Raw genomic sequence first — 25,297 nt, forward strand, 5'->3', positions numbered from 1 at the left:
GGTCGAGATTTAGTTTTCAACTAATGTCACAAACAGAGGAAGATTAGGTTCAGTTGTTTAATTTAGCTGAGATTATTTTGTTTCTCCCTGCGCTGCTGATGGCTATTTTGGTCCGCTCATACGGGAGTAATAAAGGCCCATTGCATTATTGTGAAATACTTAAAAATGTGTTGATTTATCATGAGGTGCTACAACACCCTCAGCACTCCTCCTTCCCTCTACGATGTCTGGCATGCTATAGGCTAGGTTGGAATAGTCTGCTGTACAATGCCAAGGCTACGCAAAGTCACTGCAGGTAGATGGGCAGGGGCAGAAAGACTGCAGTCACACATAGAGAGAGAGAGAGCTCCCATAGCACTGCCGAACGGCAGAGCAAAAGCCACTCTTCATTGCTAACTCCCGCCTGCGTGCAGTCGACGTAACTTTTCCAAAAAAAAGCAACTCCCCTTCGAATGTGTAGGTTGTCTCCTTTGTCCACAGTTCGGGCTGGTCGCATTTTACGCCTGCTACGTTAGTAGCTGGGACAACCAAAACGAGATGGGGGCGAAGTAGGTGGCTCGCCAGATAAGAGTGAAGGTTGGACTGTCTGTACTGCAGTGGCGGTGGGAAGCCTTGGTTGTGGTATGCGGACTAAGTAGCTAGGAAGCAAGGATACGAGTGAAGAAGGAAAACGCTGAGTTAAGTGTAACGGCATTCTCGCCTGCTGTGAAGTGAATGTTTGAACTTGCAGTGTGTTTTATACACGACTGCTACCTGGTTGCTAGCTAGAAGCTACATTGAACAGAGAGAGAGAGAGAGAGAGAGAGAGAGGGGAAGGAGAAACTTTCCAGCCTGACGCAGAACCGCAGACATGCAGTTGACAGAGATCCTTGGTTCAGGAACCTTCCTGATCCTGCTCCTTGTCCCGTGGTCCGACAGCCGTAAGTAAACATCAAAGCCCACTAAGCTATGTTTGGCACTGCGTGGGGATAACATTGTTGTTTAGCTTGCCAGCTAGTTAATTCGTTGTTGAATCATGTAATTTGTTTTCTGCTTAGCTGATGCTTTTAAACCTCACGCCCAGGACTTTTTGCCAGTAAGTTAGGGGCTGGATCGTTTTAACAACTCAAATGTAGTAAGGTAACTCATGGGAAATTCTGTTCTGTGCTTGTGGTTATTTTCAGTTTCCTTGTCCCCGGAAGAAGCTAACCAGTTCTTGAGGAGACACAGGAGAGCGAATCACGTTTTCGAGGAGACGAAACAAGGGCACCTGGAGCGAGAGTGTGTGGAAGAGAAGTGTAGCAAAGAGGAGGCGAGAGAAGTATTCGAGAACGACCCTGAAACAGTGAGTACACTACACACTTATTCACTACACACTTGATCGTGTCAAATCAAATGGCACTCATTGCACTTCTTTCCATTGCATATAGACACGGACTAGCTGCGCACATTGGATTTGTCTTGCCGTAATGACTGATCCTATAGCCGACTTGTTTATAACATAACGATTCTGTGTTCAAGGTGTTCAAGCTCCAAAATATAGTTATTACTTATTACTGGCAAACACGCACCAGTCCGATCAATTCATTGTACGGTATTCAACTAGCACATTGGGCCGTGGGGAACATGCCAGATTATGTACATTTGCATACTACTGTAAGGTTTGATTATGTAAATGATCCTGCTTCATGCGCGATGGGCTCATACATGGGAGTGATTATGCTAATGAGCGCTGTACTGCTGTGTTTTTGATTGGTCCTCGGGGAGGCTGCTTACAGTAAGCGGATGGAAGGTGACTCGGGGGAATGTGTTTTAACAGACAGAGCAACAATGTGCTCGCACACAGGTTTTAATCTGACGTGTTCCTGTCACACAGGGCTCCTATCCCCTCAGGGATATATATATACATACGTTAGGGTCTAGGTTCTGCCAGCTAGCTTCATGAATGTGTTGAGCAGCCTCCAGCATCCATGCTATTAATCATTCTACATCCCACACCCCTCCCTATTCCCTATACAGTGCACTACTTTTGACCAGGGCCCATAGGGACATGCAGTATCATTCTTCCTTGGTCAGTGTCGTGTGGGAAGTAGACCATATGTAGATTAGCATATTAAACAGGCTTAATGCTGATCTGTAAATGTTGTCCGTATATATTGGGATTGTTATAAGAAAAACAAACATGTGTTTGTGAGGTAAGGTGTGGTACTAGTGGTGGTGAGATCGGGGGGTTTGTAATGGGATCAGAGAGGAGGATGTGTGGTACTAGTGGTGGTGAGATCGGGGGGTTTAATGGGATCAGAGAGGAGGATGTGTGGTACTAGTGGTGGTGAGATCGGGGGGTTTGTAATGGGATCAGAGAGGAGGATGTGTGGTACTAGTGGTGGTGAGATCGGGGGGTTTAATGGGCTCAGAGAGGAGGAGGTGTGGTACTAGTGGTGGTGAGATCGGGGGGGTTGTAATGGGCTCAGAGAGGAGGATGTGTGGTACTAGTGGTGGTGAGATCGGGGGGGTTGTAATGGGCTCAGAGAGGAGGATGTGTGGTACTAGTGGTGGTGAGATCGGGGGGGTTGTAATGGGCTCAGAGAGGAGGAGGTGTGGTACTAGTGGTGGTGAGATCGGGGGGTTTGTAATGGGCTCAGAGAGGAGGATGTGTGGTACTAGTGGTGGTGAGATCGGGGGGGTTGTAATGGGCTCAGAGAGGAGGATGTGTGGTACTAGTGGTGGTGAGATCGGGGGGTTTGTAATGGGCTCAGAGAGGAGGATGTGTGGTACTAGTGGTGGTGAGATCGGGGGGTTTGTAATGGGCTCAGAGAGGAGGATGTGTGGTACTAGTGGTGGTGAGATCGGGGGGTTTGTAATGGGCTCAGAGAGGAGGATGTGTGGTACTAGTGGTGGTGAGATCGGGGGGTTTGTAATGGGCTCAGAGAGGAGGATGTGTGGTACTAGTGGTGGTGAGATCGGGGGGGTTGTAATGGGCTCAGAGAGGAGGATGTGTGGTACTAGTGGTGGTGAGATCGGGGGGTTTAATGGGCTCAGAGAGGAGGAGGTGTGGTACTAGTGGTGGTGAGATCGGGGGGGTTGTAATGGGCTCAGAGAGGAGGAGGTGTGGTACTAGTGGTGGTGAGATCGGGGGGTTTGTAATGGGCTCAGAGAGGAGGATGTGTGGTACTAGTGGTGGTGAGATCGGGGGGTTTGTAATGGGCTCAGAGAGGAGGATGTGTGGTACTAGTGGTGGTGAGATCGGGGGGTTTGTAATGGGCTCAGAGAGGAGGATGTGTGGTACTAGTGGTGGTGAGATCGGGGGGTTTGTAATGGGCTCAGAGAGGAGGATGTGTGGTACTAGTGGTGGTGAGATCGGGGGGTTGTAATGGGATCAGAGAGGAGGATGTGTGGTACTAGTGGTGGTGAGATCGGGGGGTTTGTAATGGGCTCAGAGAGGAGGATGTGTGGTACTAGTGGTGGTGAGATCGGGGGGTTTGTAATGGGCTCAGAGAGGAGGATGTGTGGTACTAGTGGTGGTGAGATCGGGGGGTTTGTAATGGGCTCAGAGAGGAGGATGTGTGGTACTAGTGGTGGTGAGATCGGGGGGTTTGTAATGGGCTCAGAGAGGAGGATGTGTGGTACTAGTGGTGGTGAGATCGGGGGGGTTGTAATGGGCTCAGAGAGAGGTGTGTGTGTGGTACTAGTGGTGGTGAGATCGGGGGTGTTTGTAATGGGCTCAGAGAGGAGGATGTGTGGTACTAGTGGTGGTGAGATCGGGGGGTTTAATGAGATCAGAGAGGAGGATGTGTGTGCTACTAGTGGTAGTGAGATCGGGGGGGTTGTAATGGGATCAGAGAGGAGGATGTGTGGTACTAGTGGTGGTGAGATCGGGGGGTTTAATGGGATCAGAGAGGTGTGTGTGTGTGGTACTAGTGGTGGTGAGATCGGGGGGTTTAATGAGATCAGAGAGGAGGATGTGTGTGGTACTAGTGGTGGTGAGATCGGGGGGTTTAATGGGATCAGAGAGGAGGATGTGTGTGGTACTAGTGGTGGTGAGATCGGGGGGGTTGTAATAGGATCAGAGAGGAGGATGTGTGGCACTAGTGGTGGTGAGATCGGGGAGTTTAATGGGCTCAGAGAGGTGTGTGTGTGTGGTACTAGTGTTGGTGAGATCGGGGGGGGTGTAATGGGCTCAGAGAGAAGTGTGTGGTACTAGTGGTGGTGAGATCGGGGGGGTTGTAATGGGCTCAGAGAGAGGTGTGTGTGTGTGTGGTACTAGTGGTGGTGAGATCGAGGGGGTTTGTAATGGGCTCAGAGAGGAGGATGTGTGGTACTAGTGGTGGTGAGATCGGGGGGGTTGTAATGGGCTGAGAGGAGGATGTGTGGTACTAGTGGTGGTGAGATCGGGGGGTGTGGGATCAGAGAGGAGGATGTGTGTGGTACTAGTGGTGGTGAGATCGGGGGGTGTGGGATCAGAGAGGAGGATGTGTGTGGTACTAGTGGTGGTGAGATCGGGGGGTTTAATGGGATCAGAGAGGAGGATGTGTGGTACTAGTGGTGGTGAGATCGGGGGGTTTAATGGGATCAGAGAGGAGGATGTGTGGTACTAGTGGTGGTGAGATCGGGGGGGTTGTAATGGGCTCAGAGAGGAGGATGTGTGGTACTAGTGGTGGTGAGATCGGGGGGTGTGGGATCAGAGAGGAGGATGTGTGTGGTACTAGTGGTGGTGAGATCGGGGGGTTTAATGGGATCAGAGAGGAGGATGTGTGGTACTAGTGGTGGTGAGATCGGGGGGTTTAATGGGATCAGAGAGGAGGATGTGTGGTACTAGTGGTGGTGAGATCGGGGGGGTTGTAATGGGCTCAGAGAGGAGGATGTGTGGTACTAGTGGTGGTGAGATCGGGGGGTTTAATGGGATCAGAGAGGAGGATGTGTGGTACTAGTGGTGGTGAGATCAGGGGGGTTTAATGGGATCAGAGAGGAGGATGTGTGGTACTAGTGGTGGTGAGATCGGGGGGTTTAATGGGATCAGAGAGGAGGATGTGTGGTACTAGTGGTGGTGAGATCGGGGGGTTGTATCGTGACAGGACTGCAGCCTCATTCACAGATCCATTATTCATTCTAAACGTGCCTATCTCTGACTCTGCAGTTCTCTCACAACGCTGCAGTTCCCTGGCTCTGCAGAGGGAGTGTTCCTGGTTACCATACCCCTAACCTAGTCTCCCTAGCAACCAAGTCTTCAATTGCATCCTTATTCTCTCTCTCTGCAGCAGTTGGAAAGTTTCTGCCTGTTCCCCCTCCCTCTGTCACACTCTCTCTCTCTAAAAGGAGATTAGATGGAGAAGGATAATGACGTTTTAGAAGTGTCTCAGTAGAACTACACACAGTCAGGAGTCACTTATCTAAATGACCTTCCATTTCATGTACTGTTCTTCATCTTTCTCTGTCAGTGCAGCAGAACTCTCTGGAGAACCATGTCATTGTCCCATCAAGTCTTGTTCTAATTTTAAGTTTCCCCAGTTACCTCCATGTACTGTACTGTACTGAAGGCAGGCAGGAAGGAAGGTAGGAAGGCGGGCAGGTAGGAAGGAAGGCAGGTAGGAAAGAGGGCAGGTAGGAAGGAAGGCAGGTAAGAAAGAAGGCGGGCAGGTAGGTAGGCGGGCAGGTAGGTAGGCGGGCAGGTAGGTAGGAAGGCAGGCAGGTAGGAAGGCAGGCAGGTAGGCAGGCAGGTAGGAAGGAAGGAAGGCAGGCAGGTAGGAAGGAAGGAAGGCGGGCAGGTAGGTAGGTAGGAAGGCGGGCAGGTAGGTAGGTAGGAAGGCGGGCAGGCAGGTAGGTAGGAAGGCGGGCAGGTAGGTAGGAAGGCAGGCAGGTAGGAAGGCAGGCAGGTAGGAAGGAAGGCGGGCAGGCAGGTAGGAAGGAAGGCGGGCAGGTAGGTAGGAAGGAAGGCGGGCAGGTAGGTAGGAAGGAAGGCAGGCAGGTAGGTAGGTAGGAAGGCGGGCAGGTAGGAAGGTAGGCAGGTAGGAAGGAAGGAAGGCGGGTAGGTAGGTAGGAAGGCGGGCAGGTAGGAAGGCGGGCAGGTAGGAAGGAAGGCAGGTAAGAAAGAAGGCGGGCAGGTAGGTAGGCGGGCAGGTAGGTAGGCGGGCAGGTAGGTAGGCGGGCAGGTAGGAAGGCAGGCAGGTAGGCAGGCAGGTAGGAAGGAAGGAAGGCAGGCAGGTAGGAAGGAAGGAAGGCGGGCAGGTAGGTAGGTAGGAAGGCGGGCAGGTAGGTAGGTAGGAAGGCAGGAAGGCGGGCAGGTAGGTAGGAAGGCAGGCAGGTAGGAAGGCAGGCAGGTAGGAAGGCGGGCGGGCAGTTAGGTAGGAAGGAAGGCGGGCAGGTAGGTAGGAAGGAAGGCAGGCAGGTAGGTAGGAAGGCGGGCAGGTAGGAAGGTAGGCAGGTAGGAAGGAAGGAAGGCGGGTAGGTAGGTAGGAAGGCGGGCAGGTAGGAAGGCGGGCAGGAAGGAAGGCGGGCAGGAAGGAAGGCGGGCAGGAAGGCGGGCAGGTAGGTGGGCAGGTAGGCAGGCAGGTAGGAAGGCAGGCAGGTAGGAAGGAAGGAAGGCGGGCAGGCAGGCAGGTAGGAAGGCGGGCAGGTAGGCGGGCAGGTAGGAAGGCAGGCAGGAAGGAAGGCGGGCAGGAAGGTAGGAAGGCAGGCAGGAAGGAAGGAAGGAAGGCGGGCAGGTAGGTAGGAAGGCGGGCAGGTAGGTAGGCAGGCAGGCAGGTAGGAAGGAAGGCGGGCAGGTAGGTGGGCAGGAAGGCAGGCAGGTAGGAAGGAAGGCAGGCAGGTAGGAAGGAAGGCAGGCAGGTAGGAAGGTAGGCAGGCAGGTAGGAAGGCGGGCAGGTAGGCGGGCAGGTAGGAAGGTAGGAAGGCGGGCAGGTAGGTAGGAAGGTAGGAAGGCAGGCAGGTAGGAAGGCAGGCAGGCAGGTAGGAAGGCGGGTAGGCAGGCAGGCAGGTAGGAAGGCGGGCAGGTAGGTAGGCAGGCAGGCAGGCAGGTAGGAAGGCGGGCAGGTAGGAAGGTAGGCAGGCAGGTAGGAAGGAAGGCAGGCAGGTAGGAAGGAAGGAAGGAAGGCAGGTAGGTAGGTAGGAAGGCAGACAGGCAGGCAGGAAAGCAGGCAGGTAGGTAGGAAGGCAGGCAGGTAGGATGGTAGGCAGGCAGGTAGGAGGGCAGGCAGCTCGGTCCCAGAACTGTTTGTGCTCTAGCTAACTCCATTGCTGTCATAGTGAAACCCAACACATGCTAACGAGGAGTTTATCATAATAGCACAAACAGACTGGCACTCGGGCTATTCTGCAGGAGAGAGAGTTGTAGAACGTTCCCAGGAATCCCTGGAGGGGCTACTAGTCTGTGGTGCCACACCCCGTTAACATGAGATGACATGATGCACATCTATCATCAGACACATTTAGTCTCAATCTGTCATGTTTGACCTCATAGACTGTTATCAAACATCACTAACAGCCTCTCTCCTTCTGTCCTCTCTCCTTCAGGACTACTTCTTTCCAAAGTACTTAGGTAAGTTTGGTTCCTGTTCCCAACCTCTTCAGCTTTGGGTGAGAGTGTTATTACATGATTATGATATTAGCATCTGTTGTATGGTGTTTAACTATCTTCTCTCTGCCCTGTCTCGCTCTCTCTCTGCCCTGTCTCTCTCTCTCTCTCTCTGCCCTGTCTCTCTCTCTCTCTCTGCCCTGTCTCTCTCGCTCTCTCTCTCTCTCGCTCTCTGCCCTGTCTCTCTCTCTCTCTCGCTCTCTCTCTCTGCCCTGTCTCGCTCTCTCTCTCTGCCCTGTCTCTCTCTCTCTCTCTCTCTCTCTCTCTCTGCCCTGTCTCTCTCTCTCTCTCTGCCCTGTCTCTCGCTCTCTCTGCCCTGTCTCTCGCTCTCTCTCTGCCCTGTCTCTCGCTCTCTCTCTGCCCTGTCTCTCTCTCTGCCCTGTCTCTCTCTCTGCCCTGTCTCTCTGATTAGCATGCATGGAGAAGTTTGGGGACACGGACAAGAAGAAACAAGACCTGATCACCTGTGTTCACAGTGAGTTCCTCGTCTGTCTGTCCTCCTGACTAGGGCTGCAGACAGACAAACTGACTCACGTACAGTAGATATGAGCATGTAGCTCCTCTCTCTACTCTACTTTTATTTCACACCTCTTTCTACCATACTCTCATTCAACCTCTCTCCTCTCCCATTCCCTCTCTTTCTCTTGCCCTCTCTTTCTCTCCCATCTCATTCCCTCTTTCTCTCCCATCTCATTCCCCTCTCTCTCGCCCTCTTTCCCCCTCTCTCTCGCCCTCTTTCCCCCTCTCTCTCGCCCTCTTTCCCCCTCTCTCTCGCCCTCTTTCCCCCTCTCTCTCGCCCTCTTTCCCCCTCTCTCTCGCCCTCTTTCCCCCTCTTTCCCCCTCTCTCTCACCCTCTTTCCCCCTCTCTCTCTCTCTCGCTCTCTCTCTCGCTCTCGCCCTCTCATTCCCCCTCTCTCCTCTCTCTTTCCCCCTCTCTCTCGCCCTCTTTCCCCCTCTCTCTCGCCCTCTTTCCCCCTCTCTCTCGCCCTCTTTCCCCCTCTTTCCCCCTCTCTCTCACCCTCTTTCCCCCTCTCTCTCTCTCGCTCTCTCTCTCGCTCTCGCCCTCTCATTCCCCCTCTCTCCTCTCTCATTCCCCCTCTCTCTCGCCCTCTTTCCCCCTCTCTCTCGCCCTCTTTCCCCCTCTTTCCCCCTCTCTCTCACCCTCTTTCCCCCTCTCTCTCTCTCTCGCTCTCTCTCTCGCTCTCGCCCTCTCATTCCCCCTCTCTCCTCTCTCATTCCCCCTCTCTCTCACCCTCTTTCCCCCTCTCTCTCTTTCCCTCTCTCTCTCCTCTCTCATTCCCTCTCTCTTTCCCTCTCTCTTTCCCTCTCTCATTCCCTCTCTCTTTCCCTCTCTCATTCCCTCTCTCTCTCCTCTCTCATTCCCTCTCTCTCCTCTCTCTCTGTGTGGTTTATAAATGTTGTGTATGAGGAGCAGTGAGCACACAGTTCCTTCTGTTGGGCAGGGCAGGCTGCACTGCACCACCTCACTACTGCAGAACACTGAGAGAAAGTTATCTGATTTAAGGTGAAGATAAGAGGAGGGATGTCTCTTCATGTCTATGGGTCAGTGTCTACTGGGCGTCAGCCAGCATGACACGGTGAAACAACTGCTGTGACTTTGAGAGAGCGAGAGGGAGGGAGAGAGGGAGGGAGGGAGAGAGAGATGCGTGTGGAACTCTGCAGTAGTAACCAAGTGTGCGTGACACACCTCCTTTCAGCATCACGCACTCCGTGACTGCAGATCTGAGATCAGTGACGTGAGCAAGCTGTGACGCCAGTGAGGGGGGGGGGGGGTGAAAGAGGAGGAGAGAGAAAGGCTGGAGTAGTATTCTGCTGCATCAGGGCTGCTGAGTCCAGGAATGAGTGGGCCTGCCCATCCTGTCTGCTGATTGGTTGTTGGAACTCTAGTCAGAGTCAGCCAGGGAGTTGATATGACTCAGCCGTGCGTCCAGGACAGAGAGATTGTCTCCCCCCCCCGTCAGCACACAGTCAGCAGTAATGGAAGGAGAAAAAACTGCAGGAACTACTAGTTTATATATAACACTCCAGGATGGATAGATAGAGACGAGGAGGGAGAGATGGGAGGGGGAGAGAGGGAGAGATGGGAGGGGGAGAGAGGGAGAGATGGGAGGGGGAGAGATGGGAGAGATGGGAGGGGGAGAGATGGGAGAGACGGGAGGGGGAGAGACGGGAGGGTGAGAGGGGGAGAGATGGGAGGGGGAGAGGGGGAGAGAGGGAGAGACGGGAGAGGGAGATAGCGAGAGACGGGGGGGAGCGAGAGACGGGGGGAGGGGGGGAGCGAGAGACGGGGGGGGGGGGGGGGGGGGAGCGAGAGACGGGTGGGAGGGGGGGAGCGAGAGACGGGGGGGAGAGACGGGGGGGGGCGAGAGACGGGGGGGGAGTGAATTTTGGCCCATTCCTCCTGGCAGGGCTGGTGTAACTGAGTCAGGTTTGTAGGCCCCCTTGCTCGTACACAGTTCTGCCCACAAATGTTCTATAGGAATGAGGTCAGGGCTTTGTGATGGCCACTCCAATACCTCGATTTTGTTGTCCTTAAGCCATTTTGCCACAACTTTGGAAGTACGCTTGGGGTCATTGTCCATTTGGAAGACCCATTTGCGACCAAGCTTTAACTTCCTGACTGATGTCTTGAGATGTTGCTTCAATATATCGACATAATTTTCCATCCTCATGATGCCATCTATTTTGTGAAGTGCACCTGGCCCTCCTGCAGCAAAGCACCCACACAACATGATGCTGCCACCCCCGTGCTTCACGGTTGGGATGGTGTTCTTCGGCTTGCAAGCCTCTCCCTTTTTCCTCCAAACATAACGATGATCATTATGGCCAAACAGTTCTATTTTTGTTTCATCAGACCAGAGGACATTTCTCCAAAAAGTAAGATTTTTGTCCCCAAGTGCAGTTACCTTCTCTCCCTTTTCCCCCCTTCTCTCCCTTTTCCCCCCTTCTCTCTCCCTTTCCCCCCCTTCTCTCTCTCTTTTCCCACCTTCTCTCTCTCTTTCCCCCCTTCTCTCTCTCTTTCCCCCCTTCTCTCTCTCTTTCCCCCTTCTCTCTCTCTTTTTCCCCCCTTCTCTCTCTCTTTTCCCCCCTTCTCTCTCTTTTCCCCCCTTCTCTCTCTTTTCCCCCCTTCTCTCTCTTTTTCCCCCTCTCTCTCTTTCCCCCTTCTCTCTCTTTCCCCCCTCTCTTTCTTTCCCCCTCTCTCTCTCTTCCCCCCCTCTCTCTCTCTTTCCCCCCGCTCTCTCTCTCTTTCCCCCCCTCTCTCTCTCTCTTCCCCCCCCTCTCTCTCTCTTCCCCCCCTCTCTCTCTCTTCCCCCCCCCTCTCTCTCTTTCCCCCCCTCTCTCTCTCTTTCCCCCCCTCTCTCTCTCTTTCCCCCCCCCCTCTCTCTCTCTTTTCTCCCCTTCTCTCTCTCTTTTCTCCCCTTCTCTCTCCCTTTTCCCCCCTTCTCTCTCCCTTTTACCCCCTTCTCTCTCCCTTTTACCCCCTTCTCTCTCCCTTTTACCCCCTTCTCTCTCCCTTTTACCCCCTTCTCTCTCCCTTTTACCCCCTTCTCTCTCCCTTTTCCCTCCCTCTCTCTCCCTTTTCCCTCCCTCTCTCTCCCTTTTCCCCCCTTCTCTCTCTCTTTCCCCCCTTCTCTCTCTTTTCCCCCCCTCTCCCTTTCCCAAGTGCAGTTAGCCAGGCTCGTCCAGGCAGGTACAGTGAGGAAAACAAGTATTTGATCCCCTGCTGATTTTGTACGTTTGCCCACTGGCAAAGAAATGATCAGTCTATCATTTTAATGGTAGGTTTATTTGAACAGTGAGAGACAGAATAACAACAAAACAATCCAGAAAAACACATGTCAAAAATGATATAAATTGATTTGTATTTTAATGAGGGAAATACGTTTTTGACCCCCTCTCAATCAGAAAGATTTCTGGCTCCCAGGTGTATTTTATACAGGTAACAGGCTGAGATTAGGAGCACACTCTTAAAGGAAGTTCTCCTAATCTCAGCTTGTTACCTGTATAAAAGACACCTGTCCACAGAAGCTATCAATCAATCAGATTCCAAACTCTCCACCATGGCCAAGACCAACGAGCTATCCAAGGATGTCACAGACAAGATTGTAGATCTACACAAGGCTAGAATGGGCTACAAGACCATCGCCAAGCAGCTTGGTGAAAAGGTGACAACAGTTGGTGCGATTATTCGCAAATGGAAGAAAAACAAAAGAACTGTCAATCTCCCTCGGCCTGAGCCTCCATGCAAGATCTCACCTCGTGGAGTTGCAATGATCATGAGAACGGTGAGGAATCAGCCCAGAACTACACAGGAGGATCTTGTCAATGATCTCACGGCAGCTGGGACCATAGTCACTAAGAAAACAATTGGTAACACACTACGCTGTGAAGGACTGAAATCCTGCAGCGCCCGCAAGGTCCCCCTGCTCAAGAAAGCACATATACATGCCCGTCTGAAGTTTGCCAATGAACATCTGAATGATTCCGAGGACAACTGGGTGAAAGTGTTGTGGTCAGATGAGACCAAAATGGAGCTCTTTGGCATCAACTCAACTTGCCGTGTTTGGAGGAGGAGGAATGCTGCCTATGACCCCAAGAACACCATCCCCACCGTCAAACATGGAGGTGGAAACATTATGCTTTGGGGGTGTTTTTCTGCTAAGGGGACAGGACAACTTCACCACATCAAAGGGACGATGGACGGGGCCATGTACCGTCAAATCTTGGGTGAGAACCTCCTTCCCTCAGCCAGGGCATTGAAAATGGGTCATGGATGGGTATTCCAGCATGACAATGACCCCAAAACACACGGCCAAGGCAACAAAGGAGTGGCTCAAGAAGAAGCACATTAAGGTCCTGGAGTGGCCTAGCCAGTCTCCAGACCTTAATTCCATAGAACATCTGTGGAGGGAGCTGAAGGTTTGAGTTGCCAAACGTCAACCTCGAAACCTTAATGACTTGGAGAAGATCTGCAAAGAGGAGTGGGACAAAATCCCTCCTGAGATGTGTGCAAACCTGGTGGCCAACTATAAGAAACGTCTGACCTCTGATTGCCAACAAGGGTTTTGCCACCAAGTACCAAGTCATGTTTTGCAGAGGGGTCAAATACTCATTTCCCTCATTAAAATGCAAATCAATTTATAGCATTTTTTGTGTTTTTCTGGATTTTTTTGTTAATATTCTGTCTCTCACTGTTCAAATAAACCTACCATTAAAATGATAGACTGATCATTTCTTTGTCAGTGGGCAAACGTACAAAATCAGCAGGGGATCAAATACTTGTTCTCCCCACTGTACCTGCCTGGACCTGCCTGACTAAAACACTTCACATTATATAGTAACAGAGCTATGGACCAGCCTGGCTAAAACACTTCACATTATATAGTAACAGAGCTATGGACCAGCCTGGCTAAAACACTTCACATTATATAGTAACAGAGCTATGGACCAGCCTGGCTAAAACACTTCACATTATATAGTAACATAGAGCTATGGACCTGCCTGGCTAAAACACTTCACATTATATAGTAACATAGAGCTATGGACCAGCCTGGCTAAAACACTTCACATTATATAGTAACAGAGCTATGTACCAGCCTGGACCTGCCTGGCTAAAACACTTCACATTATATAGTAACAGAGCTATGGACCAGCCTGGCTAAAACACTTCACATTATATAGTAACATAGAGCTATGGACCAGCCTGGCTAAAACACTTCACATTATATTGTAACATAGAGCTATGGACCAGCCTGGCTAAAACACTTCACATTATATTGTAACATAGAGCTATGGACCAGCCTGGCTAAAACACTTCACATTATATAGTAACAGAGCTATGTACCTGCCTGGACCAGCCTGGCTAAAAAGCTTTGCATTATATAGTAACATAGAGCTATGGACCAGCCTGGCTAAAACACTTCACATTATATAGTAACAGAGCTATGGACCAGCCTGGCTAAAACACTTCACATTATATAGTAACAGAGCTATGGACCAGCCTGGCTAAAACACTTCACATTATATAGTAACAGAGCTATGTACCTGCCTGGACCAGCCTGGCTAAAAAGCTTTGCATTATATAGTAACATAGAGCTATGGACCAGCCTGGCTAAAACACTTCACATTATATAGTAACATAGAGCTATGGACCAGCCTGGCTAAAACACTTCACATTATATAGTAACATAGAGCTATGGACCAGCCTGGCTAAAACACTTCACATTATATGGTAACAGAGCTATGGACCAGCCTGGCTAAAACACTTCACATTATATAGTAACAGAGCTATGGACCAGCCTGGCTAAAACACTTCACATTATATAGTAACAGAGCTATGGACCAGCCTGGCTAAAACACTTCACATTATATAGTAACAGAGCTATGGACCAGCCTGGCTAAAACACTTCACATTATATAGTAACATAGAGCTATGGACCAGCCTGGCTAAAACACTTCACATTATATAGTAACATAGAGCTATGGACCAGCCTGGCTAAAACACTTCACATTATATAGTAACAGAGCTATGGACCAGCCTGGACCTGCCTGGCTAAAACACTTCACATTATATAGTAACATAGAGCTATGGACCTGCCTGGCTAAAACACTTCACATTATATAGTAACATAGAGCTATGGACCAGCCTGGCTAAAACACTTCACATTATATAGTAACAGAGCTATGTACCTGCCTGGACCTGCCTGGCTAAAACACTTCACATTATATAGTAACAGAGCTATGTACCTGCCTGGACCAGCCTGGCTAAAAAGCTTTGCATTATATAGTAACATAGAGCTATGGACCAGCCTGGCTAAAACACTTCACATTATATAGTAACATAGAGCTATGGACCAGCCTGGCTAAAACACTTCACATTATATAGTAACAGAGCTATGGACCAGCCTGGACCTGCCTGGCTAAAACACTTCACATTATATAGTAACATAGAGCTATGGACCAGCCTGGCTAAAACACTTCACATTATATAGTAACAGAGCTATGGACCAGCCTGGACCTGCCTGGCTAAAACACTTCACATTATATAGTAACATAGAGCAATGGACCAGCCTGGCTAAAACACTTCACATTATATAGTAACAGAGCTATGTACCTTCACATCTATGACTTGCTGTACTGTAGGATGTTATTTCCCTGACAGGATGACCTCTAATGCTCTCTTTCTTTCTCTCCCCTCCCTGTCTCTCTCTCTCTCTCTCTCTCTCTCCCTTCTCTCTCTCCCTCCCCCTCTCTCCCTTTCCCTTCCCCCTCTCTCAGATATTCCAGACCAGTGCTCTCCGTCTCCCTGTAATCCTCGAGGTACGGTGCGCTGTGAGGACCAAAAGGGCGACTTCCTCTGCCACTGCTTCACTGGCTGGACAGGAGTCCGTTGTGAGAAAGGTACTGTGACACGATCTACAGAAACTCAGTGGACTTGTTCCACGTTGCAGCCCACTGGCTGATCCACCAATCACCTGGCGTCAGAAATAACTACTCATTACTAGTTGGAGATCAGTCAGTCACAATTTACCCACAATCCCCGATGTGATGCTGAGGAATAGGACCAGTGTATTGGGGACATAGTCTGGCCACATGGCCAGGGGAGAAGGCTACTGTGTTATTGTTCGTCACACATACAAAGGGACAGAGGTGGGGACAGAGAGGATTTTCTGCAGTGTTACACTGTCTCCAGAATGTGACAATGATCGGTACAGGGTGAGTCCTGTCTGACCTTGACTTGGATAGACAGTGACGAAGCTGTCTCCATCCACACAGACACACACATGCCGTCCCTGGAGTGCCACTGGGCTCTGTGTGAGTTGTCTGTATGTCTCTGCCCTCTCTCTCTCTCTGTCTCTGTCTCTGTCTCTCTCTTTCTCTTTCTCTGCCCTCTCTCTCTCCCTTTCTATGTCTCTGCCCTCTCTCCCTCCCTCTCTGTCTCTCTCTCTCTCTCCCTTTCTCTCTGTCTCTGCTCTCTCTCTCTCTCTCTCTCTCTCTCTCTCCCTTTATATGTCTCTCTGTGGGTCAATATGGACTGGATGTGCAGGAAGTGAACAGGTCACATGTAGAGCAGAATGAGAAGTCACATGACCCTGCGAAGAGAAGGTCAGCGCTGGGCTGGTTACAGGGGGCTGGTGACCTATCTCTACGGAGGGGGCTGGGGGCCTGTCTCTACGGAGGGGGCTGGTGACCTGTCTCTACGGAGGGAGGGGGCTGGTAACCTGTCTCTACGGAGGGAGGGGGCTGGTGACCTGTCTCTACGGAGGGAGGGGGCTGGTGACCTGTCTCTACGGAGGGAGGTGGCTGGTGACCTGTCTCTACGGAGGGAGGGGGCTGGTGGCCTGTCTCTACGGAGGGAGGGGGCTGGTGGCCTGTCTCTACGGAGGGAGGGGGCTGGTGGCCTGTCTCTACGGAGGGGGCTGGTGACCTGTCTCTACGGAGGGAGGGGGCTGGTGGCCTGTCTCTACGGAGGGAGGGGGCTGGTGGCCTGTCTCTACGGAGGGGGCTGGTGACCTGTCTGTGTGAATGCCTCCTGCACTGCTGCTGTCTGTTTCCCAAATGACCCCTAGTCCTGGTTTGAGTGCACTACTTTTGACCAGAACACCATGAGAATAGGGAGCCATGTGGAATGCAGACTCCATCTCTCACTGTTCTGTGGTGACTCATCCTGCCACCCAGCCGTTGGTCGGCGGGGGAAGCCAGAACACAACGTGTCTGACTGACTCTGAGGCGGAGGCTTTTCCACTGGCCAGCCACACATACACAGAAACCATTCAGCTCATCAGAGCAGTCACTCTGAGCTGCCGGAAAAGAGGCGTGTGTGTGTGTGTGTGTGATTTACTTAGTTAAAGACAATGTATAAACGTTTTAATCAGAACTCACATTAAAGTGTCATGTGACACTTAGCTACGTTCAATGTAGTTGATGGATAAAGTGATTGGTTCATATTGTCACATGTCCTCTGTGTCTCTCCTGTGATTGGCAGATGTCAACGAGTGCAACAAGAGGAATGGAGGATGTGACCACGAGTGTAACAACACTATGGGTAGCTACCATTGCTCCTGTCGCCGCGGTTACATGCTGGTCGGACACCAGATGTGTAACGGTAAGACACACACACACACACACCTTACCTGAAGGAAGTATTGAACTGTCCTTACTGTGTGTGTGTGTGTGTGTGTGTTTCAGACGTGGATGAGTGCCAGGATCCAGGTATGTGTGGGACAGCGAGGTGTGTGAACCAGGATGGAGCCTATGACTGTCTGTGTGAGACGGGATATGTTTACGACAACAACACCAAGACCTGCCTAGGTGAGCAGTACACCAAAAACACATTACTCAGTACTGACACATTATATACATGTAATACAAACTATAATGTATAGAATACATTATATACATGTAATACAAACTATAATGTATAGAATACATTATATACATGTAATACAAACTATAATGTATAGAATACATTATATACATGTAATACAAACTATAATGTATAGAATACATTATATACATGTAATACAAACTATAATGTATAGAATACATTATATACATGTAATACAAACTATAATGTATAGAATACATTATATACATGTAATACAAACTATAATGTATAGAATACATTATATACATGTAATACAAACTATAATGTATAGAATACATTATATACAGTGCATTCAGAAAGTATTCAGACCCCTTGACTTTTTCCACATTTTGTTTACGTTACAACCTTATTCTAAAATTGATTAAAAATAAAACCGTATGTCATCAATCTACACACAATACCCCATAATGACAAAGTAAAAACAGGTTTTTAGAAATATTTACAAATGTATTGAAAATAAAAAACAGATACCTTAATTACAGAATTATTCAGACCTTTTGCTATGAGACTCGAAATTGAGCTCTGGTGCATCTTGTTAACATTGATCATCCTAGAGATGTTTCTACAACTTGATTGGAGTCCACCTGTGGTAAATTACATTGATTGGATATGATTTGGAAAGGCACACACCTGTCTATATAAGGTCCCACAGTTGACAGTGCATGTCAGAGCAAAAACCAAGCCATTATGTCGAAGGCATTGTACGTGGCGCTCTGAGACAGGATTGTGTGGAGGCACAGATCTGGGGAAGGGTACCAAAACATTCCTGCAGGTCCCCAAGAACACAGTGGCTCCATCATTCTTCAATGGAAGATGTTTGGACCCTCCTTCCTAGAGCCTCCCGGCCAAACTGATCCATCAGGGGAGAAGGGCCTTGGTCAGGGAGGGAACCAAGAACCCAATGGTCACTCTAACAGAGCTCCAGAGTTCCTCTGTGGAGATGGGAGAACCTTCCAGAAGGACAACCAACTCTGCAGCACTCCACCAATCAGGCCTTTATGGTAGAGTGGCCAGACGGATTCTCGCTTGAACTCTTTGTTCTGAATGCCAAGGGTCACATCTGGAGGAAACCTGGCACCATCCCTACGGTGAAGCGTGGTGGCACCATCCCTACGGTGAAGCGTGGTGGCACCGTCCCTACGGTGAAGCGTGGTGGCAGCACCCCTACGGTGAAGCGTGGTGGCAGCATCCCTACGGTGAAGCGTGGTGGCACCGTCCCTACGGTGAAGCGTGGTGGCAGCATCCCTACGGTGAAGCGTGGTGGCAGCATCCCTACGGTGAAGCGTGGTGGCAGCATCCCTACGGTGAAGCGTGGTGGCACCATCCCTACGGTGAAGCGTGGTGGCACCATCCCTACGGTGAAGCGTGGTGGCACCATCCCTACGGTGAAGCGTGGTGGTGGCACCATCCCTACGGTGAAGCGTGGTGGTGGCACCATCCCTATGGTGAAGCGTGGTGGTGGCACCATCCCTACGGTGAAGCGTGGTGGTGGCACCAACCCTACGGTGAAGCGTGGTGGCACCATCCCTACGGTGAAGCGTGGTGGCAGCATCATGCTGTGGGAATGTTTTTCAGCGGCAGGGACTGGGAGACTCGTCAGGATGGAGGGAAAGATGAACGGAACAAAGTACAGAGAGATCCTTAATGAAAACCTGCTCCAGAGCGATCAGGACCTCAGACTGGGGAAAAGGGTTCACCTTCCAACAGGACAATGAGTCTCTGAATGTCCTTGAGTGACCCAGCCAGAGCCCGGACTTGAACCCGATCGAACATTTCTGGAGAGACCTGAAAATAGCTGTGCTGCGACGCTCCCCATCCAACCTGACAGAGCTTGAGAGGATCTGCAGAGAAGAATGGAATAAACTCCCCGACTACAGGTGTGCCAAGCTTGTAGCTTCATACCCAAGAAGACTTGAGGCTGTAATCGCTGCCAAAGGTGCTTCAACAAAGTAAAAAGTTGGAAATCTTAATTAAAAAAAAAAAGTCAAGGTGTCTGAATACATTTGGAATGCAGTGTGTGTGTACACAGCCAGGTGTAGCTAGTCTAGTGGTGCAGCCAGCTGTCCTTCATACATACCAACACACACACTGTCATACACACATACACACCCCAGTGGAGGCTGGTGGGAGGCGCTATAGAAGGACCGGCTCATTGTAATGGAATGTAATAAATGGAGTCCAACGTGGTGTCCATACGTTTCATGTTTTTGGATACTAATTCCAGTCATTTACAATGAGCCTGTTCTCCAATAGCTCCTCCTACCAGCCTCCACTGACATACACAATCTCTCTCTCACACACTCTGAGACACGCACACACACACACACACACACACACACACAGACGACTGCCTCGACTGCCAAAGTAAGCTGTTAGCACGTCATCTTTTTATTTATAGTCAAAACATTCTGTTTAATTTTTTTTTTGCAAGACCGATCTCTATCTGCACGACATCCTCTCCTGCCAAACGCTCAATGGTCCTTATAAATGTCATTGGGAAATGTAATCCTAGTCTTTTATTTGTCAAACAAGTTTGTTCCTGTCTTGGATTCAACTTACTGAGAGAGAGGAGAGGGAGGGAGGGAGGGAGGGAGGGAGGGAGAGAGAGAGAGAAAGCGGGGGAGGGAGAGAAAGCGAGGGAGGGAAGGAGGGAGGAAGTGAGGGAGAGAAAGCGGGGGAGGGAGAGAAAGCGATGGAGGGAAGGAGGGAGGGAAAGTGGGGGAGGGAGGGAGGGAAAGTGGGGGAGGGAGGGAGGGAAAGCGGGGGAGGGAGGGAGGGAATGAGGGAGGGAGGACGGGAAAGCGGGGAAGGAGGCGCGGGGGAGGGAGGGAATGAGGGAGGGAGGGAAAGCGGGGGAAGGAGGGAATGAGGGAGGGAGGGAAAGCGGGGGAAGGAGGGAATGAGGGAGGGAGGGAAAGCGGGGGAAGGAGGCAGGGAATGAGGGAGGGAGGGAAAGCGGGGGAGGGAATGAATGAGGGAGGGAGGGAGGCGGTCACAGAGTTACTCTTTAGAAGAACTAACATTTATCGATCCGTATCATAATAAACCTCATGGCCTTCTAAGGTCATTCAGACAGACGTTCTGGCTTCATCCCAAATGGTTCCCCATTCCCTATGTAGTGCACTACTTTAGACCCCGGCTGTAGGGGAATAGGGTGCCATTTGGGACATGGTTCAGTTGACATCACGAGAAATCTAAGTCAGGAGTTGTTCCTCCATCTGTTGATGCTGATAACATTTTAGAGACGTTGTTTTTCACTTCAGTGGTTTTCTCCCCCAGCCTTGTCTGGGGGTTGTAGTTCCAGAGATGGACCAATGGACACCCTTCTCTCTGTTTTTCTCCCTCCCTCTTTCTCCCCCTCTCTCTTTCTCTCCCTCTCTGTTAGATGTGGATGAGTGTGAGCAGGGAGTGTGTGAGGAGTGTGTGAACACACCCGGTAGTTTCCGGTGTTTCTGTGACGGTCGGCAGGGCAAGAAGTTGAGCCACGACCTCAGGAGCTGTCAGGTAAAAAGTCCCCACTCACATTATCAAGACCCGTAGAAAACATTATCAAGACCCGTAGAAAACATTATCAAGACCTGTAGAAAACATGATCAAGACCCGTAGAAAACATGATCAAGACCCGTAGAAAACATGATCAAGACCCGTAGAAAACATGATCAAGACCCGTAGAAAACATGATCAAGACCCGTAGAAAACATTATCAAGACAAAACATTATCAAGACCCGTAGAAAACATTGTCAAGACCCGTAGAAAACATTATCAAGACAAAACATTGTCAAGACCCGTAGAAAACATTATCAAGACAAAACATTGTCAAGACCCGTAGAAAACATTATCAAGACCCGTAGAAAACATTATCAAAACCCGTAGAAAACATTATCAAGACCCGTAGAAAACATTATCAAGACCCGTAGAAAATTTATCAAGACCCGTAGAAAACATCAAGACCCGTAGAAAACATTTATCAAGACCCGTAGAAAACATTATCAAGACAAAACATTATCAAGACCCGTAGAAAACATTGTCAAGACCCGTAGAAAACATTATCAAGACAAAACATTGTCAAGACCCGTAGAAAACATTATCAAGACAAAACATTGTCAAGACCCGTAGAAAACATTATCAAGACCCGTAGAAAACATTATCAAAACCCGTAGAAAACATTATCAAGACCCGTAGAAAACATTATCAAGACCCGTAGAAAATTTATCAAGACCCGTAGAAAACATCAAGACCCGTAGAAAACATTTATCAAGACCCGTAGAAAACATTATCAAGACAAAACATTATCAAGACCCGTAGAAAACATTGTCAAGACCCGTAGAAAACATTATCAAGACAAAACATTGTCAAGACCCGTAGAAAACATTGTCAAGACCCGTAGAAAACATTGTCAAGACCCGTAGAAAACTTTATCAAGACCCGTAGAAAACTTTATCAAGACCCGTAGAAAACTTTATCAAGACCCGTAGAAAACATTATCAAGACCCGTAGAAAACATTATCAAGACCCGTAGAAAACATTATCAAGACCCGTAGAAAACATTATCAAGACCCGTAGAAAACACCCCACATCTATTAGTCCGGGATTCAGTCAAAGATTCATTATCGACAAGCAGCACTGTACTCTAGACCAGGGCTCCCAACCCTCTTCCTGGAGATCTACCGTCCTGTGGATGTTCAGTCTACTAGCTACTTCCAGACACAAATGGGAGAACACCTCACTCTGAGCATGTTACTCATCGTAGCAGAGCTGGTTAGGCTGTTTTCATGTTATCCAGAGCGTTGGTGACTGTAACTGTGCTGCCTGTAACAATTGAATTGTTTTTTTGCCGACATTTACTGACACTGGTTATATTCAACGGTGTAGCGCGTTCGTAAATTCCTCAGTTATTCTGCGCTCTGAAATCGGAGTAGATAGCCAGAGTGAATTAACTGCTGCAACACTATACTCATTCCTCCCCCTCTCTTTCCCCCACCTCTTTCCCCCACCTCTCTCTCCTCCCCACCTCTCTCCTCCCCACCTCTATCTCCCCCACTTCTCTCTCCCCCACCTCTCTCTACTCCCCCACCTCTCTCTCCCCCACCTCTCTCTCCTCCCCACCTCTCTCTCCCCCACCTCTCTCTCCTCCCCACTTCGCTCTCCTCCCCCCCTCTCCCCCACCAGGAGATCACTACATGCGTCTCTCTCACCATGAAGAGGAACTCCCGTTCTCTCTACCTGGGCCGAATGTTCAGCGGAGTCCCAGTGGTCAGGCTACGCTTCCGCAGGAGAGTCCAGACTGGGTAGGCCTTACCTTTTACCTCTAACCTTTTAACCTTACCAGTCTCCTGAGGTTTCAACCTCTTTTCCAAGAGACCTGGAAAGATGCCAGCAAGGAAAAAGCATTTTAAGGGTTTATAGGTCCAACCATAGTCTTGTACCATTGTAGAATTATATTACATCCTGTCTTTGTCTCTCCCTCCTCTAGCTTCTCAGCTGAGTTTGACCTCCGTACCTTTGACCCAGAGGGGGTCATCTTCTTCGCTGGTGGTCACCTGAACAGTTCCTGGATTGTTCTTGCAATGCATCATGGGAAACTGGAGCTGCAGCTGAGGTACGGGGCGGTCAGCCGGGTCACCAGCAGCGGGCCTGCCGTCAACGACGGACAGTGGAGAAAGGTCAGAGGTTATTCTGGGGTTTACAAGGTGGGGGTGTAACTTATGGGTTGGGTCTCAATAGTCTAAAGTGGCATCTCCTCTCCTGAGGGGTCGTTGACTCAGGGGTGCATCCCAAACGGCCCCCTATTCCCTATGTAGTGCACTACTTTTTGGAGGTGTTACTGGGGACCTGGTCAGAATGTGTGCTGTATAGGAAGTAGGATATCATTTGGGACTGAGACACTGTAGGATAAGAACGTGTCAAATGTTGTTTTTTTTTACAATTTGAGCTCCTGTCTTTTCTGATTGGTCTGTAGATCTCAGTGGAGGAGCAGGGGCGGAGTCTGGTGATAAAGATTGACAGGGAGGCAGTGATGAAGATAGCTGTGAATGGAGATCTGTTCACCCTGAAGAAAGGCATGCATGAACTCAACCTGACTGTAGGGGGCGTCCCTTTCAAAGAGGACAGTCTCATCAACCAGGTTAGGGGGGGGTGGGGTCTGTTCTCTCTAGAATCTCTGTTATGGGGAGATGTGCGTGTTGTGTTCTCTGCCTAATGTGTGTTCTCCAGGTGAACCCGAGGTTTGATGGCTGTATGCGTGAGTGGCGCTGGTTAACCGGAGAGGATACGTCCATTCAGGAGACCATCAAGTCTAATGACAACATGCAGTGTTTCAGTACAGAAAACCCCGGAACCTATTACCCTGGGACAGGCTTCGCTCTGTTCAACATCACATACGGTGGGTCTGGTGTGTGTGTGTGTGTGTGTGTGTGTGTGTGTGTGTGTGTGTGTGTGTATACACGTCTCTATGCATCTTCTGATTTGTATGTATCGTTTACACATTGACCTGTGTATGTATAACCACATCTCTCTCCCCAGCAGAGTCCCAGTCTCTGAGTATCCAGCTGACTCTCATCTCTCTCCCCAGCAGAGTCCCAGTCTCTGAGTATCCAGCTGACTCATCTCTCTCCCCAGCAGAGTCCCAGTCTCTGAGTATCCAGCTGACTCACATCTCTCCCCCAGCAGAGTCCCAGTCTCTGAGTATCCAGCTGACTCATCTCTCTCCCCGGCAGAGTCCCAGTCTCTGAGTATCCAGCTGACTCAACTCTCTCCCCGGCAGAGTCCCAGTCTCTGAGTATCCAGCTGACTCATCTCTCTCCCCAGTAGAGTCCCAGTCTCTGAGTATCCAGCTGACTCACATCTCTCTCCCCCAGCAGAGTCCCAGTCTCTGAGTATCCAGCTGACTCACATCTCTCTCCCCCAGCAGAGTCCCAGTCTCTGAGTATCCAGCTGACTCATCTCTCCCCCAGCAGAGTCCCAGTCTCTGAGTATCCAGCTGACTCATCTCTCTCCCCGGCAGAGTCCCAGTCCCTGAGTATCCAGCTGACTCACATCTCTCTCCCCCAGCAGAGTCCCAGTCTCTGAGTATCCAGCTGACTCACATCTCTCTCCCCCAGCAGAGTCCCAGTCTCTGAGTATCCAGCTGACTCACATCTCTCTCCCCCAGCAGAGTCCCAGTCCCTGAGTATCCAGCTGACTCACACCTCTCCCCCAGCAGAGTCCCAGTCTCTGAGTATCCAGCTGACTCATCTCTCTCCCCGGCAGAGTCCCAGTCCCTGAGTATCCAGCTGACTCTGAGACCAGCCTCCACTGTTGGGGTTCTATTGGCCCTGGTTTATCAGGACAGCGTCCCTCTCTCCATCTCTCTCTCCGACTACCACAGAGACAACCAGGAGTGGCGGGAGGTGAGAGGTTACTTGGCCCGACGCTGTCGGTCTTTCTGACTCAATTTGCTTTATTGGCATGAAGTAACAATGTAGATGTTGCGAAAGCTTACTTTGGAGATTTACAATATTAACATAATTAATAATAATAATCAATATTGTCAGGGACAACAGTAACAACAATAACCAAGGGTCAAAATAACCATTGAACGATAACAATGGAGGACATGTGCAGGTTGGTTGGTCAGTCAGACACTGTGGCAGGCAGCAATGTAGTGCGCTGCCAACCCACAGCTCTCTGCCTCCTCCCCCAACAGGACGGGTAGCCTATCCTCATCAGAGAGGTCTTTGAAACCTTGGATAAGGGTTTCAAATTTGGGGAAATTAAACTCTAATTGTTTTATATTTTTGACATTTTGTCAGGATATGCAGGTCCGTCTCAGGTTCTGCTGTTGTGTCGATTTAGGGCCAGATAGCACTGCATTGTGTTTGTGTTTCCCAGTAAGCAATATAGTTTTGGTTTTGACTGTGTTGTAATTTGGTTTATTCTGATTGGTTGGATGTTCTGGTCCTGAGGCTTCAGTGTGTTAGTAGAACAGGTTTGTGAACTCAGCCCCAGGACCAGCTGGATGAGGGGACTGAGGCTTCAGTGTGTTAGTAGAACAGGTGTGTGAACTCAGGACCAGCTGGATGAGGGGACTGAGGCTTCAGTGTGTTAGTAGAACAGGTTTGTGAACTCAGGACCAGCTGGATGAGGGGACTGAGGCTTCAGTGTGTTAGTAGAACAGGTTTGTGAACTCAGGACCAGCTGGATGAGGGGACTGAGGCTTCAGTGTGTTAGTAGAACAGGTTAGTGAACTCAGGACCAGCTGGATGAGGGGACTGAGGCTTCAGTGTGTTAGTAGAACAGGTTAGTGAACTCAGCCCCAGCTGGATGAGGGGACTGAGGCTTCAGTATGTTAGTAGAACAGGTT

At 50.0% G+C, this 25,297-nt stretch overlaps 1 protein-coding gene across 3 annotated transcripts in view; it reads left to right on the top strand.

Moving 5' to 3' along the window:
* Positions 1 to 270: 270 nt before the first annotated feature.
* Positions 271 to 25,297, top strand: part of LOC139372836 (growth arrest-specific protein 6-like) — a 31,453-nt gene continuing 6,426 nt past the window's right edge. The window contains exons 1-13 of one of the 3 annotated variants that reach the window (XM_071112666.1): positions 271 to 920; positions 1,164 to 1,324; positions 7,486 to 7,510; positions 7,959 to 8,021; positions 14,846 to 14,968; positions 16,554 to 16,673; positions 16,757 to 16,879; positions 20,341 to 20,459; positions 22,126 to 22,244; positions 22,430 to 22,619; positions 22,916 to 23,080; positions 23,170 to 23,338; positions 24,205 to 24,344. In XM_071112666.1, the coding sequence (XP_070968767.1) occupies positions 851 to 920; positions 1,164 to 1,324; positions 7,486 to 7,510; positions 7,959 to 8,021; positions 14,846 to 14,968; positions 16,554 to 16,673; positions 16,757 to 16,879; positions 20,341 to 20,459; positions 22,126 to 22,244; positions 22,430 to 22,619; positions 22,916 to 23,080; positions 23,170 to 23,338; positions 24,205 to 24,344 (1,587 nt within the window). In that variant the 5' untranslated portion in view covers positions 271 to 850. Of the gene's footprint in view, positions 921 to 959; positions 1,076 to 1,163; positions 1,325 to 7,485; positions 7,511 to 7,958; positions 8,022 to 14,845; positions 14,969 to 16,553; positions 16,674 to 16,756; positions 16,880 to 20,340; positions 20,460 to 22,125; positions 22,245 to 22,429; positions 22,620 to 22,915; positions 23,081 to 23,169; positions 23,339 to 23,481; positions 23,698 to 24,204; positions 24,345 to 25,297 lie in introns of those variants that run through there. The other 2 variants (XM_071112668.1, XM_071112667.1) reach the window with 2 other exon arrangements.

The sequence above is a fragment of the Oncorhynchus clarkii genome, chromosome 18 (assembly GCF_045791955.1).
Source record: "Oncorhynchus clarkii lewisi isolate Uvic-CL-2024 chromosome 18, UVic_Ocla_1.0, whole genome shotgun sequence".
In the NCBI taxonomy this organism is placed as follows: domain Eukaryota; kingdom Metazoa; phylum Chordata; class Actinopteri; order Salmoniformes; family Salmonidae; genus Oncorhynchus; species Oncorhynchus clarkii.